Below are 16,678 nucleotides of genomic sequence, written 5' to 3'. Positions count from 1 at the left end.
CCTCTTTCTGTCTCCTTCTCCTTCTCCTTCTCTCTCTCTTTCTCTCTCTCTCTCTCTCTCTCTCTCTCTCTCTCTCTCTGCCATTCAAATCGCGCGATTAAGCTTAAATCGTGAGCAAGTATCCACAATACATCTGTGCCGCTCGGGCTACGACTAAGACCCTTTCCATCGGCCCATCTCCATTTACATTTGTTTCGTACAGAAATCCCAAGACTTCACTTCATCACGATTATAAACCACGGTCTCTAAGTAATCACCGTAGATAAAATCTCAACTCCTCCGGACGAACCGGGGGGCTAGATTTTCCGGGCGTGTACAGCAATGAAGATAACGTCGGAAATATGAGATCCGAGAACTCCGAGGCGCACGAGTAATTATATATGAGCCTATAGTAATTATATATGAACCTTTGGTCTAACGCGCGGCTCGTGTAACGTGTAACACACGTGACTGTTCAAGCGTTATTTTTAACACCTCGCCCCCGCTCGCTGTTCACGCCTTTAATCACATCCAGCGCCTGTTCGTTTATTCATCTTCTGACTGTCTGACATATAGAGGTAATTCGAGAATTCGAGGATTCGGGAAGACCACCCCTCGAGAGTGTTAGCTCGAAATATTCGATCCGAAAGTATTTGCCTACCCTCTCTCTCTCTCTCTCTCTTTCTCTTTCGCTCGGTTAGCCAAGATTCCTCAGTGGCACTTCGCCTGACTCGTTAGTCATGGTAGTTAGTCATGCTACGTACATCTCGTCTCGAGAACGACTAAGAGGAAGACGAGGGAGGCGGAGAGAGAAAGAGAGAGAGAGAGAGAGAGAGAGGCGCTTCATTTCGAGAGGGGTTGGCGGGACCATGCCACCCTAAAGAGGGATAAAGGCCTCGCGAGCTGTCCTTCCTCGTTCTTCCTCCACTTCCTCTTCTCAGCCGCGAGTGTCCCCCCATTTCTCCCCCTCGAAACCGCACTTCGGAGATTCGATGCGTTTGAGGCGTGCCACTGGCTGCACGGCGGCTATTTTTGTATGTACATACAGCCCGTGTAACATGTTGGCGTCAGAACGGTCGAAAAACACTTTTTTTTCCCTCGCTCCGTAGGAAATATCTCTCTCGAGTTTATTCCCGTGTAAATTAAAGAAGGGTAACAGGTGTACCAGCTTATTAAGATATTAACAAGACGCTCCTACGTGCCGGCCGATAAATCACCGTACTCGCAGTACGCATTCAACGTTGTAACGATCTTATTATTATCACCTTCGTGATTTATATAGAAGTAAGCCTGTGTGGAAAAGTTGCCCGCTAAAGTAAAAAGAAGCATCCGAACCGTTTCGACTCCGATAAATCACGACGTACTCTCACGTGCGTGAACGTCCATATACGAGTGCCCCTTTTACTTGTTCCCCTCGTGCGTGTATGCGTGCGTGCGTGCGTGCGTGCGCGTGTGGTATGCGTGTGCGTCTCACGGCGCCGCGCGCCGGTTTCATAACGGCAATACGATCGTTCCCGAAATATTCCCTCCTCGGCGACTCGAACTCGCGGAACTCGGGTCGTTCCCGGACTAGGAATAAAGGAGATTAGATGAGCCGCTACAATAAAGATAAGCCGACGGGAAATATCTCGCACGAGGACACGCTCGTCTGCGTTATAAGACCGGCATGTGATTCGTGTTGCTCGTATGTGTCGTCCTTATCCCCTGTCTTCGCCCTCGTCCGAACGTTCCCCCCCTGTGTTCTCCGGCTGCCTTGCGTTCTTTCAAGCTTGAAAAAAAGAGGAAGACCAAAGTACCATTTTCTCGTCGCGTGGATGTAATGCAATGTACCTTTTCACCACTTTGCTTCGTGCACCCTCGGTATCTCCGTAGCAAATCTGAACGACTCGCGTTCTCGGCGGAACGTTGATCGACCTGCCGATCGGAGAAACGAAGAAAATCGGGAGAAAAGAATTTCCTTTGTATTATAATTTATTTTATGTGTTAAAAAATATCTGGAGTTGGAATAATTCAATAGAATGTCTTACGCGCGATATAGCGTGCCCTTTGTTTCTTTTTTTTAAATAAATGATATAACATATGCAATAATTTAAATAAAAGAGAAAAATAATTTCTTTTGATGTTGGACAAACGATACATTTGTAACTTTTTATATTGTCAATATATATTTATATTAAAACTAGCTTTTCGTTCTGTCGTTTTCATACATTCACTTTCGTACTTTCATCTCTTTTGTATAAATTTTGAGATTTAAAAATTCCATTTGTGTGGCATCGTATAATGACGAATTTATAAAAGCTCCATAATTGCACGCGTGTTATTTCGTTTATCGCGGAAAGCTCCTAATTAAAATAACGAACGTTTTCACGTAATTTATTCTATTTTTGTTTGAATTCTTTAATGCTGTTTACCAACACATAACGAGGAGCATGGTTCATTTTGGGAAAAGGTTTCGCTCAGCAAGGATATCGTTTACCGCTAAGGGTGAATTTGGAAAAGATGAATATTTTCTACAATCTTGATTACGAGAGAAGCATGTAATTGTTGACGAACTTGTTGGACGCACGATATAGACATTGCGTTTTGATGAGCGACGGTACATTGTACATTGCATGTGTTTCACCGCACTTTTTAGTAACGTAGTCATACTTAGACCCACCCTCCCGATAAAGAGATCGACTCGTGTAGCTATACCAAGAGAGTGTGTCGTCTCATAGTTCTTACTGTAATCTAGTCTAGACACTTTGAACTTCTACGTTTAACACGCTTCTCGCTTGAAAAATTCTTCTGACCTTTCTGAGGATGAGCTACGGATTTATACTTACGAAAATGTGTACGCGCGTACACAGGATGTTCCTAAATCTGCGGCTACGCTCCACGCAGCGAGATTCTTTGACCGATTTAAAATCGATATTTTCCTTGATAAAAATATTGAGAAGCATCAACAGAGTTTCTGTATTGTATCGCGAACGATTAAAAATTAAAGCGACTTCTCGAGCTAAAAACTTCGCAGTCGCTAGTATACGTGTTAAAATCTCACGCTCCAGTACATTTCAAGTGAACTTTACTTAAACGAAACTTTAATTAAAAGTTACGCTAACGTAGCAAGTTGTTTAATATTGAACGTTGAAAAATTATATGCGCAAATGATGTTTAATATAATTTTTATTGGGAAAAAAATAGACTCGAGATTAATCAAAGAGTCTCTCGGTGGAGCACGAACGCAAAATTGGGAACAATTCTCCTGTGTGTACAACATATACAAATCTACGTATACATATATATATGTATATATATATATATGCATGCACACGTGTACTCTCGGATGTTCGTGTCTGATTTTTGCGTGAACACAAAATACTTAAAGTAATATTTTAAGTAATTACGTATACAAAATTTCGTACATTGCTAAGAAAAAAATGTTCAAAACGTTTAATAAAATTATATTCAGTAAAAAAACGTGCCAATTGACTATACATATGCAACAAAGGCTTATAGTTTCAAATATTTATCATTTTACTAATGCGATATTGCTTGTCTTTTATTATTTAGATATACTTTCATACCCTCCCCCTTTCCTTCTTATAGTTCATAGTTTTCTTGCACAATCCTTGTGGTCTGTGTATTAGTCAAGATGTATGTAACTTCCCCCTTTCGTTTAACTCCATGCAAGATTGAGCAACTATTGCAGCATCTATATATTAGATGTGCCTACATATATAATGACAAAAAAGGGTGAGTTATTTTTCATAATAAATAAATACGAATATTTCCAAGTCTTATCTTACACTTTTTTTCTGGTGAGATATTTTACTTTTCGCCCTAAGAAAGCATTTCCCATCTGGAACGTACAAAGTAAACATAAGAATCAAGGGAAAGAGATTTTTGCTTCACTAAATAAATAAAGATGTATGACTATATCGTACGTACGATACAAATAGATTTATTTTAGGGATATAAAATTCTATTTAAAAATACCACGCTCCGCGGACCATAAATTTCAGCAACCCCACTCCCGTAGGAATGCGCAAGAAGTCTCTGAAGTATGAGCTTAGTTCCGTCTTGATTTAAGTAACAGATGGTTTTTAATAACCCATCAAAATGCACGTGTGACAACGTAAGCGTCCTTTGCACGCAAAAAATAACGATTGATGGTTAAACATTATTTTAGACATCGCATTTGATGAATAAATGAAATTATCTGAATACTGCTATAGTGTACTTCCAAATTAAACTTTTATAAAATTACGAAATAATGATCATTTCTAAATCAATTTATAATTTTATAGCATATAAACACAGAACTTTTTAATATCTTATTGTACTTATATACAAGATTAATCATAATTAGCTTAATAAGAGTAAATTATTTATAAATTGGGAATTAATGTTTGTCTACAATTCTAAATTACATAAATATTTATCAGTTATAAAATTTCTTACAACCTCTTTACCTCTGAAATATTTTTGCTTTCTTTGGAGAGTTCTGGATCTCTCCCTGCAAGTATAAAACAAAAAAAAATTACAATTTTATTACATTAAATTGTTGACACGTAATATAATTTGAGACATTTATATGTCACGTTCTTATACTGTGATATTTTAAATTTATACACAGTTTTCATAATGCTCAACAATCTATTTTCTCGTGTAAAAACTTTACATACATTGAGTATAATATATTTAACTTTCATAAAAGTATCGTGATTTGACAAATATACAGATATAACAATTTTTATATCCGTTTATTTTCACATTTTTATATGTATCGGATAGAAGTGTCACAGATAAAGTTCAAAGTCTACTCTAGCAGCACTATAAAATTGATTCTGCTGTCCGGTTCTTCTAACCCAGGCACCCTTTTTGAAATATCCCTCTTTTGCCCAGGCATGCATTTGCTGACTAGTATGAGGCCCGTGTACTTCTGCATCTTCATCTTGCGACCATTTCAGATCCCACGTTACGTTTTCCTCCAGAGACGTAGTTTCTTTCGCATTGCTTGCTTCCGCTGTTTTTCCTACGGTATGTATATATGCATAATGTACACATACTCAATATATAACAAAAATTTATATGCAAGAGAAAAAAGTAACAATAGTAACGCATACCACTATCGCCGTCGTCCAATTTCGCCTTTTCCTTTTCATCAAAATCATCAGCATACATATCTAGCTCTGCTTCTTGTTTCGAAGGGTGTGCATGTTTATCTGCTTGTTCAATCTACGAAATATAATTTCTTATAACAAAGATAATATATACCATGTATAAATATTATATAGTTTTTTACCTTCTTTTTTATTTGTTCGTAACTTTCTTGATATATGTCCATATTACCAGTGCGTGTTAATAATTCATTTGCCAGTTCTGTTAACTTTGTTATGCTAACAGAATTTGGATCTTCTTCTTCTCCCTGCGTTTTAGATTCCTTTTTCTTTTTCCATCTTTCAGCTGTGGTCAATTTCTTTTTCCCTTTACCTGAATTGGGACAACCGGTATTTACTTGCGATAATTTCAATACATGCTCTATTAGTAATTGTGTTTACCAAGTCTGCATAACGTTTTGGAAACGGTTTCACCGGGTTTAAGGTACTCTAAAATTTGTTTATACAACGGAATAGGATCGAACATAATATCTCCTTCATCGTCACTATCGCTATCTCCCAAACCAGGACTTTCGCTCGACTTGGTACTCTTTTTCACATTAGTAGAACCAGGTTTGATCTAGAAAAATAAATAGCAATATTTTTTAAACATTCGGAATTTATTACGTAATAAAAAAACATGGTGAATATTTTATTTTACAAGTTTGGAGTATAACATAGTCCTTGGAAGTACAAAATTTCTACAAAGGGAGAATTCTACATATTTTTTACATATATGGATCAGTTAATTCTCAGGAACAAATTTTACGTTATATTCACTTATTTTACTGACCTGGACCCAGTCAATATTGTCCAACCAATTGTCCCTTATCTGTTTCTCTTTTTTCCAAAGGTAATGACCATCTTTATCAAAGTGACCTTCTTCCAGTTCCTCTTTCATATTAAATGCCGTAAAACCTACGTTTGTTTCTGGTGCCGAGGGTCCATCTTCTGTACCTGCTATACAAACATAATTAAGCTATTCAGTAATTATATCAAATACTGTACAAAATAAGAATTTGACAACAATAAAAATGATAACGATAAACATACTGATTTATCTGCATAACGTTACACATCCAAATCTAGATACCTTCAAGTTCATCTTCATTCATAATGTTATAGGTATCCTCATTTACTTCGTCATCATCTTCATCAGAGTCCAGCGAGTTCTTAAGCGGTTGCTTATTAGATATATCTTCCATTTCATCAAACTTGCGTTTAGACATGGTTTCTGTATATGAGTGAACTTTTTACCAACGACAAAAATCTGCATTAATAAAAATATGCGTCATTAGAAGTTTTATTTGCGACATAAATCAAGTAATTGTCACATATTTTAAGATCTAAGATACAACATATATTCCAATCATATATTCCAAGATATAACAATTGTCACATATTCCAAGATACAAAGATGTTTTTAAAATATCTATACAATGCTTAAATATTACATACGTTTCCCAGAAGCAGCGAAGCGACGTGTCTCGCTGTACAGAAAATTCCTGTGCACAAATTTCAATAGGTGTCCAAGTTTTAAGGGGGTTAGTTTACATCAGTTTACAGGTTATGTCTACTTGCGACGTAAATTCCAAACGTCCGTTATTCCGTCCGTTCCAAGGACTTCGCACACCAGAAAGCTCGTTTATAAACGTTTTATTACTTATTTTAATTATGACACTTTTGACATTTATCATGAGTTAAAAGTGTATCACTCGGGGCAACAATCGGACTTTCATTTTGCCCATTCTATCCCTACTCACGATTGTTTTTTCTCTACGTTCGCCCGCCACTTCACGATTCCCACGTGACCGCGCATGTGCTGAAGGCATGAGAATTTAAAATTTAAAGCTCACAAGAGTGGAGTAGTCTTTTTTTTTTAATGATAGAAAAAAAACATGTATTTTCATGTATTTGAACATTTTATTTGTTTACAATGACGATGAATAAACAATTGTTAACATTAACATAATCGGTCGATTGTGTATCAAGTCTGATAATAGTGATAATCTATTCTTATTTCACATTACAAACAATGAAACGTTGTCAAAATTGTTTAAAAACTTATAATATATTTTATACTACTCGAAGACTTTCATATTGCCGAAAAAAGACAGTACAAAAGTAAATCGGAGGTATAATATAATTATCTAAATTGATACGCACATTAACGATGCATACATTTTATATGCCGTTTTATATATGCGTGACCCCCTTTTTATTTATAATAGTACAAATTACTATCAATAATAGCATTTTTTTAAATAGTGTACTGTTTTTAGTAATACAAAATAATCGCCAATAGTTCCTCCATACATGTTACATCATTTAGAAAATGCGACTCATTTAATATACCTATCATTCTGTTACAAACTTCTCCCTAATTTGATGGGCTTTTGATGGTAAACTAATCGCTTCACGCTCCCGCTTTTATGATAAAAAGTATATATCTCCAATATATCGATTCAATAACCTTCCTTGCAAGCAATATCAATATAGTATACAAGACTAATGTTTTATTACTTATACATTTTCTTCGAATATTATTATGTAAATAAATATCTATTTCCGTGTACAACTTTTAGATATTTGGAATACTACACATTGGAATGTAATTTCTTCTACAAACTGTGACTAATACAATAGTCTTTAATCCATATTTTAACTGAATGCGCGTTCAAACGAGAATGTGATATTTGATCTCTTATGTTATTTGATGCTAACAATTTGATTTCTTAATTTTGACTTCGACAAATGTATTACAAAATGTGTACAGCGCATTGGAAATAATTATTGTACATTTGTGATATATTAATCCGATAGAGCCCACACGATTAATCTTGGAAAGAGAAGTAGGTGTATTATAATCTACATTAATAAAAGCTTGATGAAATATTTTATAATCATTTTCTGTCTTTTGTAATTAAAAAAACAATTGTATTGTGTGTGATTCTTTGATAAAAATAGATAAAATTACGAATTTATGATAAATGTACATATCGAGTGATAAGCGAGCTCTTTTGGATTAATATAAAAAATATGTTTCAGGTACATGCTAGTTATTAGGAAATGTTTTGTTTAACTAATATCACATATAAATATAACAAAAGTAAAGTAAGAGACAATTTGTGAAACATAACAGCACAGTTAAATAATATTTATAAGTAAAACTGTAAATTTAACTTTTTTAATATGACATAATTGTGACATACTACGCGCGTTCTGAAATAGTTTAAAATAACTAAAACAAGTTCTTAAAATTATTGTAAATATCTTTTACATATCTATAATTTAAATTTTAATTAATAAATATGTATTAATTATATATTATTAATTAATTTAAATATATATGTACTATTATGTCTCTTACAATACAATACATAGATATATTTCAATGGATTATATATGAAATTTGTTAACAGATATCTAGTACATATTCTTGCAAATTACAGAGTAGAAATATACTCTTTATATGAATTATAATAGAAACAATTTGTTGAGTTTGTGAACGAGGATTATTTCCTCTCTTTTTCATTTGTATTCATTTGTATTACAATAGTTATAGTATTATGGTATATATCATTTTTTAATTATATGGTATATATTCATTTCTTAATTATATTAAATAAAACCGTAAAGCAATATTAAAATGAATATGCATGTTGCAAATTGTATAAAAGAGAATCTCTATTAAAAGTGATATATTTACAAATTAGGAAGTTAATAATGATAAGCAATCATATGTAAATTTTAAATAGCTTTCTAAGCATTTATATGAGCTAACATTGTAATGTAAAAAAGATATAATGCACAATATATAAATAAAGATAACTTTTTTCTTATCACAATATTGAGCTATGCATTTCTATAGCTTTTAAATGCATGTATCCTTAGGTAACAAATAACTGGAAGTACTGAAATTCAGTTTTTATGTTTATGCAAGCGTTGTTTGTAGAACATTGAATTAACTAATGATAATTATCTTTTAATAGTAAACTTATATACATTTTATAATGACAAAGTGAACTGATATGTTATGCCATTTCGCGTCTGATTTTGGCTTTACATAATCAGGCTACTAAAGCCTACATTATGTATCCTAAATGCAAATTATCACTTTTTTTATTATAATACAAATACATACTTTTCATATATCTATTTTTATCTTGTTGTGTGTTTTACGAGTGCAATCTTATCCTCGCCTATATATGTCTTATTCATATATATATATATATATTGATCATTTCATTGTACCATAAATTGTTATGTTCCCATTTGTGGGAAAATAACTTTTAATCGCCCATGTTTGTTTTTTCTTGTAATATCTGGTAATAACATGCCTATAATAAAATTAATTAATTTTATTAAATTAAATTATTAAACAGTTCTTATTTTCTATTTTATCTGTTATAATCATATCTGACCTTAAGAGTAGTGAACATAATGCCAAGTTCTCCATTTTGTAAGTATGGTTCCATGAAGTCCTCAATAAAATGTATTTCACTTCCTAATTGTAACACACTAGAACGCACTACAACAAAACTAAACACTGGAAATAGTTCGTCCATCGTCCATAAATACGTAGATCCTAGTTGTTTTTGTACTGCCTATTGTTAAACGTAGAAAAATGCATTAATATAAATAATGTATTTGGATGCGCTTATATAAGTAGCAATACAAACATTATTGTCTATTCTTACTTGTGTCATTTGTTCGAATGTATTTCTGACCACTAACAGTTTTTCTAAAGGCGAAAAAGTTGTTTTAAGTTGCTGTAAAGTTTCTATAGCCTCACTGAAATATGGTTCGTGCTGGAATGGTAATGAATTGTCTGAAATGCTCATTACATTCGTAGTTTTCCAGAATTTCCTGCAATTTTGTAAGAAAATGTAAAAAATTTTATAATAGTTAAATATACAAATATAATAATTACAATATTATAATGAAAAAGAATATCTCTACATAAAGAGTAATTTTTTTCTATTGCTGTAAATTTACTTATTTATATATAAATTTGCTACTTACTGATCAATTTCAAGGAAGGCCATCAGAGTTATGTCAGGCTGCTTATTCCATTTCATCAATCTTTCCCAATATGCATCATCTTCCTTTTTATTATGTAAGGCGTATAATACAAAAAGTGCTGAATGTACACGTGGCAGTAATATTGGATGAAGTATCGCGGCAGCGCTTATGACTTGCCTAAAAATAAATATTTTTAAATCAGAATGCGTTACTGATTTAAAAATCGTAGATATAATTTTTATAGATTTCATAATACGTACTCTTCTTCACCATCAGTTTCAAGGACATATTCTTTGCCACAACGTGGTAGAGCTGGGAATAAAAGAAGCACAATCTCATATATTCTTGTTGTAATACTGTGAAGTTCTGACACTGCATGGCTGAGTAATAACGGGTGTACTCTTACTCCACCATAAGTAGCTGTATATACTGCAGCTACTTCTGTCAAAAGAGCGCCCAATGGATGATGTGGGCTTTCGAAAGCTTTCACTAAATACTTATGAACTTCATTGTAAGTCTGATTAGTGAGTTTATCTCGTCCAAAACCTGGTATCTTATCCAGCTGATCGATAGTTTCGCTATTTTTTTCTTTTGCATTTGAAATATTAGCAGACAGTTTTTTTCGTTGCAACGTTTTTTGATGAGATTTTGTTATTATACTAGCAACATTTTGCCATACTTTTTGCGTTTCTACAGATTTTTCATTGTAACTAGAATTTTTGGTGACTGGTTCAGATACACCAAGTTGTTGATGGCACTGCTTAAATATCGCTTTCCACTTTTGATCTGGAGATACGCATAGTTTTCCAAAAGACCTAACAAGAGTAATGAGAATAATATAAAACTATTGTTATTAGTTAACTAATAGTTAATTTGCTATTTGTTACTTTAATAGAGCAATTTTTATACAATATTAACATTTAATATTGTAATAATACAAATGATACTCACGCTGGTTTTGAATTAAGTTGCGCAGTTCCACTAGCTTTATTCATGTGCAGTGTGGCAATAACTTTGACACCTTCATTCCATGCACCATTCATGTTGCCTTCTAATCTATCACCACTTCGAAATGTTAATGTACCTTTTCCACAAAATATTCCAGCAGACTTAAATTCACCTTCATAATGAGTGCCGTCCTCAAATACCATTACTCCATGACCCTTTAATGGATAATGTCAAAATCAATAATCTATCTTAAAAAATATTTCATTAAAAAAAATATTTAAATGTATAATCACCGTTAAAACATCTTGCGTAAAAACACCTTCATAATAAATGCCATCAAGTGTCACGATCAAACCATTACCGTGTTTCATGCCATTGCTCCATGACCCAAGATATTTTTCACCTATAACCATTAACCAAAAATTATATAAAATTACTGTTATATTTTATTTCTAGAATTTTTTATTTGTAGTTTACTTTTAACGTAATAAATGTATATATTTTATATATATTTTACCTGTCATTATATCGTCCATTATTCCGTAACCTTGTTTAACGCCAGCAGCCCATTCTCCAATGTAAACAGATGCAATTGACGCCATAAAGTGGCCTTCTTTTTTGACACCATGGCCATGAGGTAATCCATCTTTAAAGTATCCTTCATAAAAATCTCCATTAATGTACCTAAAAGATATTCTTATATATTAATTTTCTGTAAATAATTTGTAAGTTGAGGATGCTATAGAAACAAATTTCCATGCAAGTACACCCATTGATTGTTTCATGTTCATTATTTTTAATAAATTCTAGATATAAAAAAATTTATTATTTTTAATAAATTCTAATAATAACATGAATACATTTTATAGAATATATTTTTATGGAAGAAATAAATCTCACTTCATCGTTCCATATCCATTTTGCTGACCATCTTTCCACTGGCCTTCATATACACCTTGCATCGGAATTTCCATTTTTCCAGTACCATGAATAGCACCTTTATGAAATTGGCCTACATATGTACGACCATCTGACCATTCCAATTTTCCAGAACCATGTGGTTTACCGTTCAACCATCGTCCTATAAAGTTGTGACATAACTTAGTGCAAATATTTTTTTATACATAACGCTTCTCAGTAAAATATATTTTAATACAATTCTACAAACCAGTATATTTTGCATCCTTAAAAACATTATGTTTTGTGAAAGTAAATGAGCTTGAGCGTGCTAATGGAGGCACATTTCCGATCACTCTTTGCAAACTGCATTTTATAGTATTTTGCAGGGCATGCAACCATTCATTTCGCTCGGAAGGAGTAGGAGTGTATAATACGAAATTATCCTCTGGTGTGACAACCGATATAGCATTCTAAAAAATATTATAAATTTATTTATAGATACATTTATGCTATTATATCAGTTTTCATTATTATAAAATATAATATAATAGATTAAGTTATTAATTTTGCATACCTGCACATTTTCGGAGTCGGGTAGAAGTTCTACCCATAACGTTCGAAGCGGATGGATTGTATGTGTATTCCCAGTAACATGTATGAAAATATCCGTTAGTAAAACAAACCAATGCGATGAAAATCTACCAGAATTAAGTATCGATAGCGGGTGTGCTCTTGATTCTCGAATGAGCCTTCTATTGGGAGATCTCAGTGATTCTCCTAGCTTCCCAGAATTTTCCCAAAATAATTTCGTAGCTTCCGCCTCTTTTTGACGTTTATCTTGTTCATCGTGTACTTGCTCCCATTTTATAAGAGCTTCTTGTAATCGCTCAACACCCATCTTTGTGCCATTACTTCTTATTAAACTATGAATCATATTCTTGTATCTATAATAAAAATATATATATATTACCCTATTCAAATTTAGTGTTATATTATGACATAATAAATATAAACTTGCATATAAACCTACCTGTTTAATTTACATAAAGGATGCTGTAATGCCATTGTTATAACAATTTCATTGCTATGTTTCTTTACATCACTACTTTTTAAATTATGTACAAATAAATTTGATACTACTTGTGGCACTTCAATGAGTTTTGCAATATGCATAAAACCACCGAGAGATATAACATCGCAAATAGCATTCAAATAGTATTTATATACTGTAGTAAATTCCTCTATATTGGCAACAATTGTGACTTCATACGCTTCTCCAATATGATTAAAATAATCCCACAGACTTATGACATTTAAAACGCTAAGGTGCATCAACTCTGCATAACAACGGCATAGTGTTTCATATACATTGGCTTCATGGGTCACACCGCTTTTCTTTTGAAACGGCTTGATGAGATTCTGATAGACAGTCAACATTTCTTCCAGGAAAATCTGATCGTTTATCAAATCTTCTGACACGTTTATTGCCGGTTCGTTTATCACAGAACAACAACTGTATTGCCCAGAACTGAAAATCTCTCTCGGACTATTTGATTCATCCTTGGTTTGTATGTCAAGTTGAAACATATCGCCAACTTTGCTGAAAAATCGTAATGTAATTTATAAGTAAATAGAAATAAAATCATTAATCAAGAAAGGCGATTTCTATTTCAATTAGTTACCTCGATTGTCCCATAAAATATAAACCATGATGCATCATTACTAAACTATGGAAATTGCCAGCTGCCATATCGATAGCTCTCTCATTGGAAGATAATTTTGTGGTGAACAACTGAGGAGCGCTTTGATCTACCGTGGTGTGCAAAGCGACCTGCTTAAAATTGTTTCGTCCCCACGCAAATACTCTGCCGTCCAGTGTTAAAGCAAGTACGTGGAAGGCACCGCAAGATATCTTTCTGATACCAGTGTGACAAAGTTTCGTTACTTGTACCGGCCTTGGTCGTTTAATAATATCTCCCGTTCCCAATTGCCCGTACTGTACATCACCCCACGTCCAGAGTTCCGTTGCCAATATGTTGCTGCCGGTACGGGATAACGTATTGATCCTTTCATTCAAGCCATGTTGGGATAACTCGTGTTCAGAAGAGCCAGTGCTCGATGACCAAGGAAATTCTTCGCAACGTAAGCTCAGTGCCAAACTGGTTGCAGTAGGCTTTATGTAAGTATCTCCATGCTCTTCTAAGTTTTCGTTGCTATCAGCTTTAGATTCATTAATATCAGAACTACCGCTCATATGTCTAGATAAAGTTACAACTTTACCTCCTACATTTTTAACTCCTTCGTAAACTAAGTTCGCCATATTCGAGACATTTTGCTTTATCAGTCTTGTTGACCGATCGACACTTTCCATGGGTATGTCTTCCTTGGCGCTTCCATAAGACGAAACCCAAGATAGTTGCCTGGTTAGAAATTGACGAGCAGTCTCCGTGTTTATAAATATAACATTTCTCTTCTCGTCTTTGTCGGAATCTGTTAAATTATTCAGACATTCCTCGCCATTTTCAACGACGTCAGACGGTTGTTCCTTTTTCTCCATTTCTGGCAGAGGGATGTGCTCTTTACTGGCAGTGGACAGAGCACTGATGGAATTTGTCGAACGATCTTCGCTAAACTGCTGCGCGTGAAGGCCAGTGAGACACGTGTCTGACGATGTTACACTTCCAGGACTTAACATAACGTTATTAAGACATTGTGGACAGGAATTAACAAAGATCTCCTCCTCTAACTCGTTTTCACTATCCGTTTCATCTTTCATAAGTTTAGTGCTTTTTCTCACAGCGGCCACATTAAAATTAGAACCACAAGCAATCTCAGACACGGTCCTCCCTTCAAAAAATTTAACTTTCTTTGGTTCGGTACTACTTATGTCTATCTGCGGTTGATTGCCGCTAGCCCATAACTGCCCATTGTCCGTAACGAATAATGTTGCTTGATCGCTAACCGCTATAAATTTCACCTTTACTATCTCATTTTCTTCTTTGTATCTGCAAATAAAACAGAACGTCTTTTCTATAATCAGATATTTTACTGATACTTACTGATAATAAACATAACATATTAAAATACTCAAACAGCTTTAAGAATAAGTAAGTCTTATATATGTATCTATGATAAATAATAGTAGATATATAAAAATATCTTGTACGTTTTATATATTTAATAGAGTAACATATAAAAATAAATTTTGCATATACCTATTATAAATAAGGCAAAATTAAATAATAAAAAAAGAAATAAATAATCTTTGCAAAGAATAAAAAAGGAGATAAGACAGCAGTCGAAATATAAGAATGGGTTTATACAAATTTTAATTGTGGAAAAACATATTCGACGTACGTACCCGTGGCTACAATATTTTACTTCCTCCTTGAGAACGATCGAATCTACAACACTCATGTCTTGAGGATTTACTTTCAAAACATGCCCGCTGGTGTTGACGACGAACAGGTGCTCGGAATTGGACGCCAGGTCGACGACGTCGAACTGGGCCCGTTTGAAAAGGAGCGCGGGACATGCGTCCTCGCGGAGCGACACCTCCCCGTGGTAGAGGTTGTTGGTCGTGGTCGCGGCGAAAACGTGATCCCTGACGGTGACGAGCTTGCATATGACGCCGTTCGGCTTGTCGCCGAACGCGTAGGACAATTTGTCGGCGCCCCTCCATAGATACATGTGCCTATCCATCTCACTGTACGTGGCCTGACAGATAAGGTGGCTCGCATAACCTATGCGGTAGTCGCTCTACGAACCTCTGTTTAACTGCCAGCGACTGACGCCACTCTTTCGTCATATTATCTGTAATAACGTTTCCCCCGTTAAACACTTCCGTGAACGTACCGCGGGCGATTTGTAGGGCGGCATGATTGAACGTATGATCTTTTTACTGTGACTAACATCCGGCAGGCAGGGTCAGGCAGGGGCAGGTACTGTACCAGTACCGATATCAGCTGTTGGACGTGACAGTACACGGGATGGGAGGAAACTTTCGTGCCAGGACTGCATGTCGTTTTTTTTCGCCCCTTTAAGACCGGTTTATATGAGACTTTAGAATTAACGTGTTTATTGTTTTTTTTTGTGGATGAATTTTTTTGTACTTTCCGTCTTCTCCCTTTTTCTTTCCAGCAGCCAATTATATCTCTGTGTCATTCGAAATGAAGAAAGTTTATAGGCTGCGTTCAGGGAGCGCGCTATTAGCGCTATTGCATCATTGGGTGCGTTCAGCCGATACTCCGCTAGCCTAGCGCACGTAAGCAGCGAGCGCTTTGCTACCATTTGCTACGGAAAAATTTGGCTGGACAGAAGCGAGCGCTTGTTTCCTCTCTTTTTAATCCATTGGGTCAAAGGAGAGGAAACGAGCGAAAACGAGCGAAAACGAGCGACTGCTCACGATTGCTAGGCTAGCGGAGTATCGGCTGAACGCACCCATTCTATCTTTATCGCTCATCAAGTGTAGAAAAAGGATAGAATAAGCAAATAGCGCGCTCCCCGAACGCAGCCATACAGTGCAGCTCGCAATTAAAGAACAAACTTATTAATTAATACATACTGTTTTCTATTGTTGAACTACGGCTAGTTCAAAGTTTATCTTCTTTCTTCCAATGTGGAGTAAAAAAAGAAATTCCGAACTAATGCAGCCAGGTTCAGCAATAGAAAACAGGCCCTATATT

The 16,678-nt window shown here is 34.7% G+C and overlaps 2 protein-coding genes across 5 annotated transcripts; both read right to left on the bottom strand.

Annotated features, from left to right (window-relative positions):
- Window positions 1–4,599: 4,599 nt before the first annotated feature.
- LOC112457995 (CD2 antigen cytoplasmic tail-binding protein 2 homolog) lies at window positions 4,600–6,908 on the bottom strand. 2 transcript variants are annotated; one of them, XM_025021359.1, is made up of 7 exons: window positions 6,579–6,908; window positions 6,214–6,390; window positions 5,914–6,077; window positions 5,523–5,700; window positions 5,267–5,454; window positions 5,088–5,199; window positions 4,600–4,996 (listed from the first exon to the last, which is right to left on the bottom strand). In XM_025021359.1, the coding sequence occupies exons 2-7, from the start codon at window positions 6,347–6,349 to the stop codon at window positions 4,761–4,763; spliced, it is 1,014 nt and encodes a 337-aa protein (XP_024877127.1). In that variant the 5' UTR covers window positions 6,350–6,390; window positions 6,579–6,908; the 3' UTR covers window positions 4,600–4,760. The 2 variants fall into 2 exon arrangements, with proteins under 2 accessions (XP_024877127.1, XP_024877126.1); XM_025021358.1 differs by having other exon boundaries at window positions 5,914–6,080; window positions 6,579–6,905.
- Window positions 6,909–8,789: 1,881 nt separating this feature from the next.
- LOC112457998 (alsin) lies at window positions 8,790–15,997 on the bottom strand. 3 transcript variants are annotated; one of them, XM_025021366.1, is made up of 15 exons: window positions 15,906–15,997; window positions 15,355–15,806; window positions 13,676–14,998; window positions 13,024–13,593; window positions 12,568–12,937; window positions 12,262–12,463; window positions 11,994–12,174; window positions 11,611–11,777; window positions 11,387–11,496; window positions 11,097–11,308; window positions 10,406–10,960; window positions 10,146–10,322; window positions 9,821–9,989; window positions 9,545–9,727; window positions 8,790–9,460 (listed from the first exon to the last, which is right to left on the bottom strand). In XM_025021366.1, exons 2-15 carry the CDS (start codon window positions 15,693–15,695, stop codon window positions 9,413–9,415), a joined length of 4,608 nt encoding a protein of 1,535 aa, XP_024877134.1. In that variant the 5' UTR covers window positions 15,696–15,806; window positions 15,906–15,997; the 3' UTR covers window positions 8,790–9,412. The 3 variants fall into 3 exon arrangements, with proteins under 3 accessions (XP_024877134.1, XP_024877135.1, XP_024877132.1); XM_025021367.1 differs by having other exon boundaries at window positions 15,896–15,963; XM_025021364.1 differs by having other exon boundaries at window positions 15,355–15,971.
- Window positions 15,998–16,678: the final 681 nt, after the last annotated feature.

This window comes from Temnothorax curvispinosus, unplaced genomic scaffold (assembly GCF_003070985.1).
Source record: "Temnothorax curvispinosus isolate PA1 unplaced genomic scaffold, ASM307098v1 QBEX01008587.1, whole genome shotgun sequence".
NCBI classification, from domain to species: domain Eukaryota; kingdom Metazoa; phylum Arthropoda; class Insecta; order Hymenoptera; family Formicidae; genus Temnothorax; species Temnothorax curvispinosus.
Note: the sequence above shows the minus strand (reverse complement) of the source record. Positions and strands in the feature narration are given on the sequence as shown.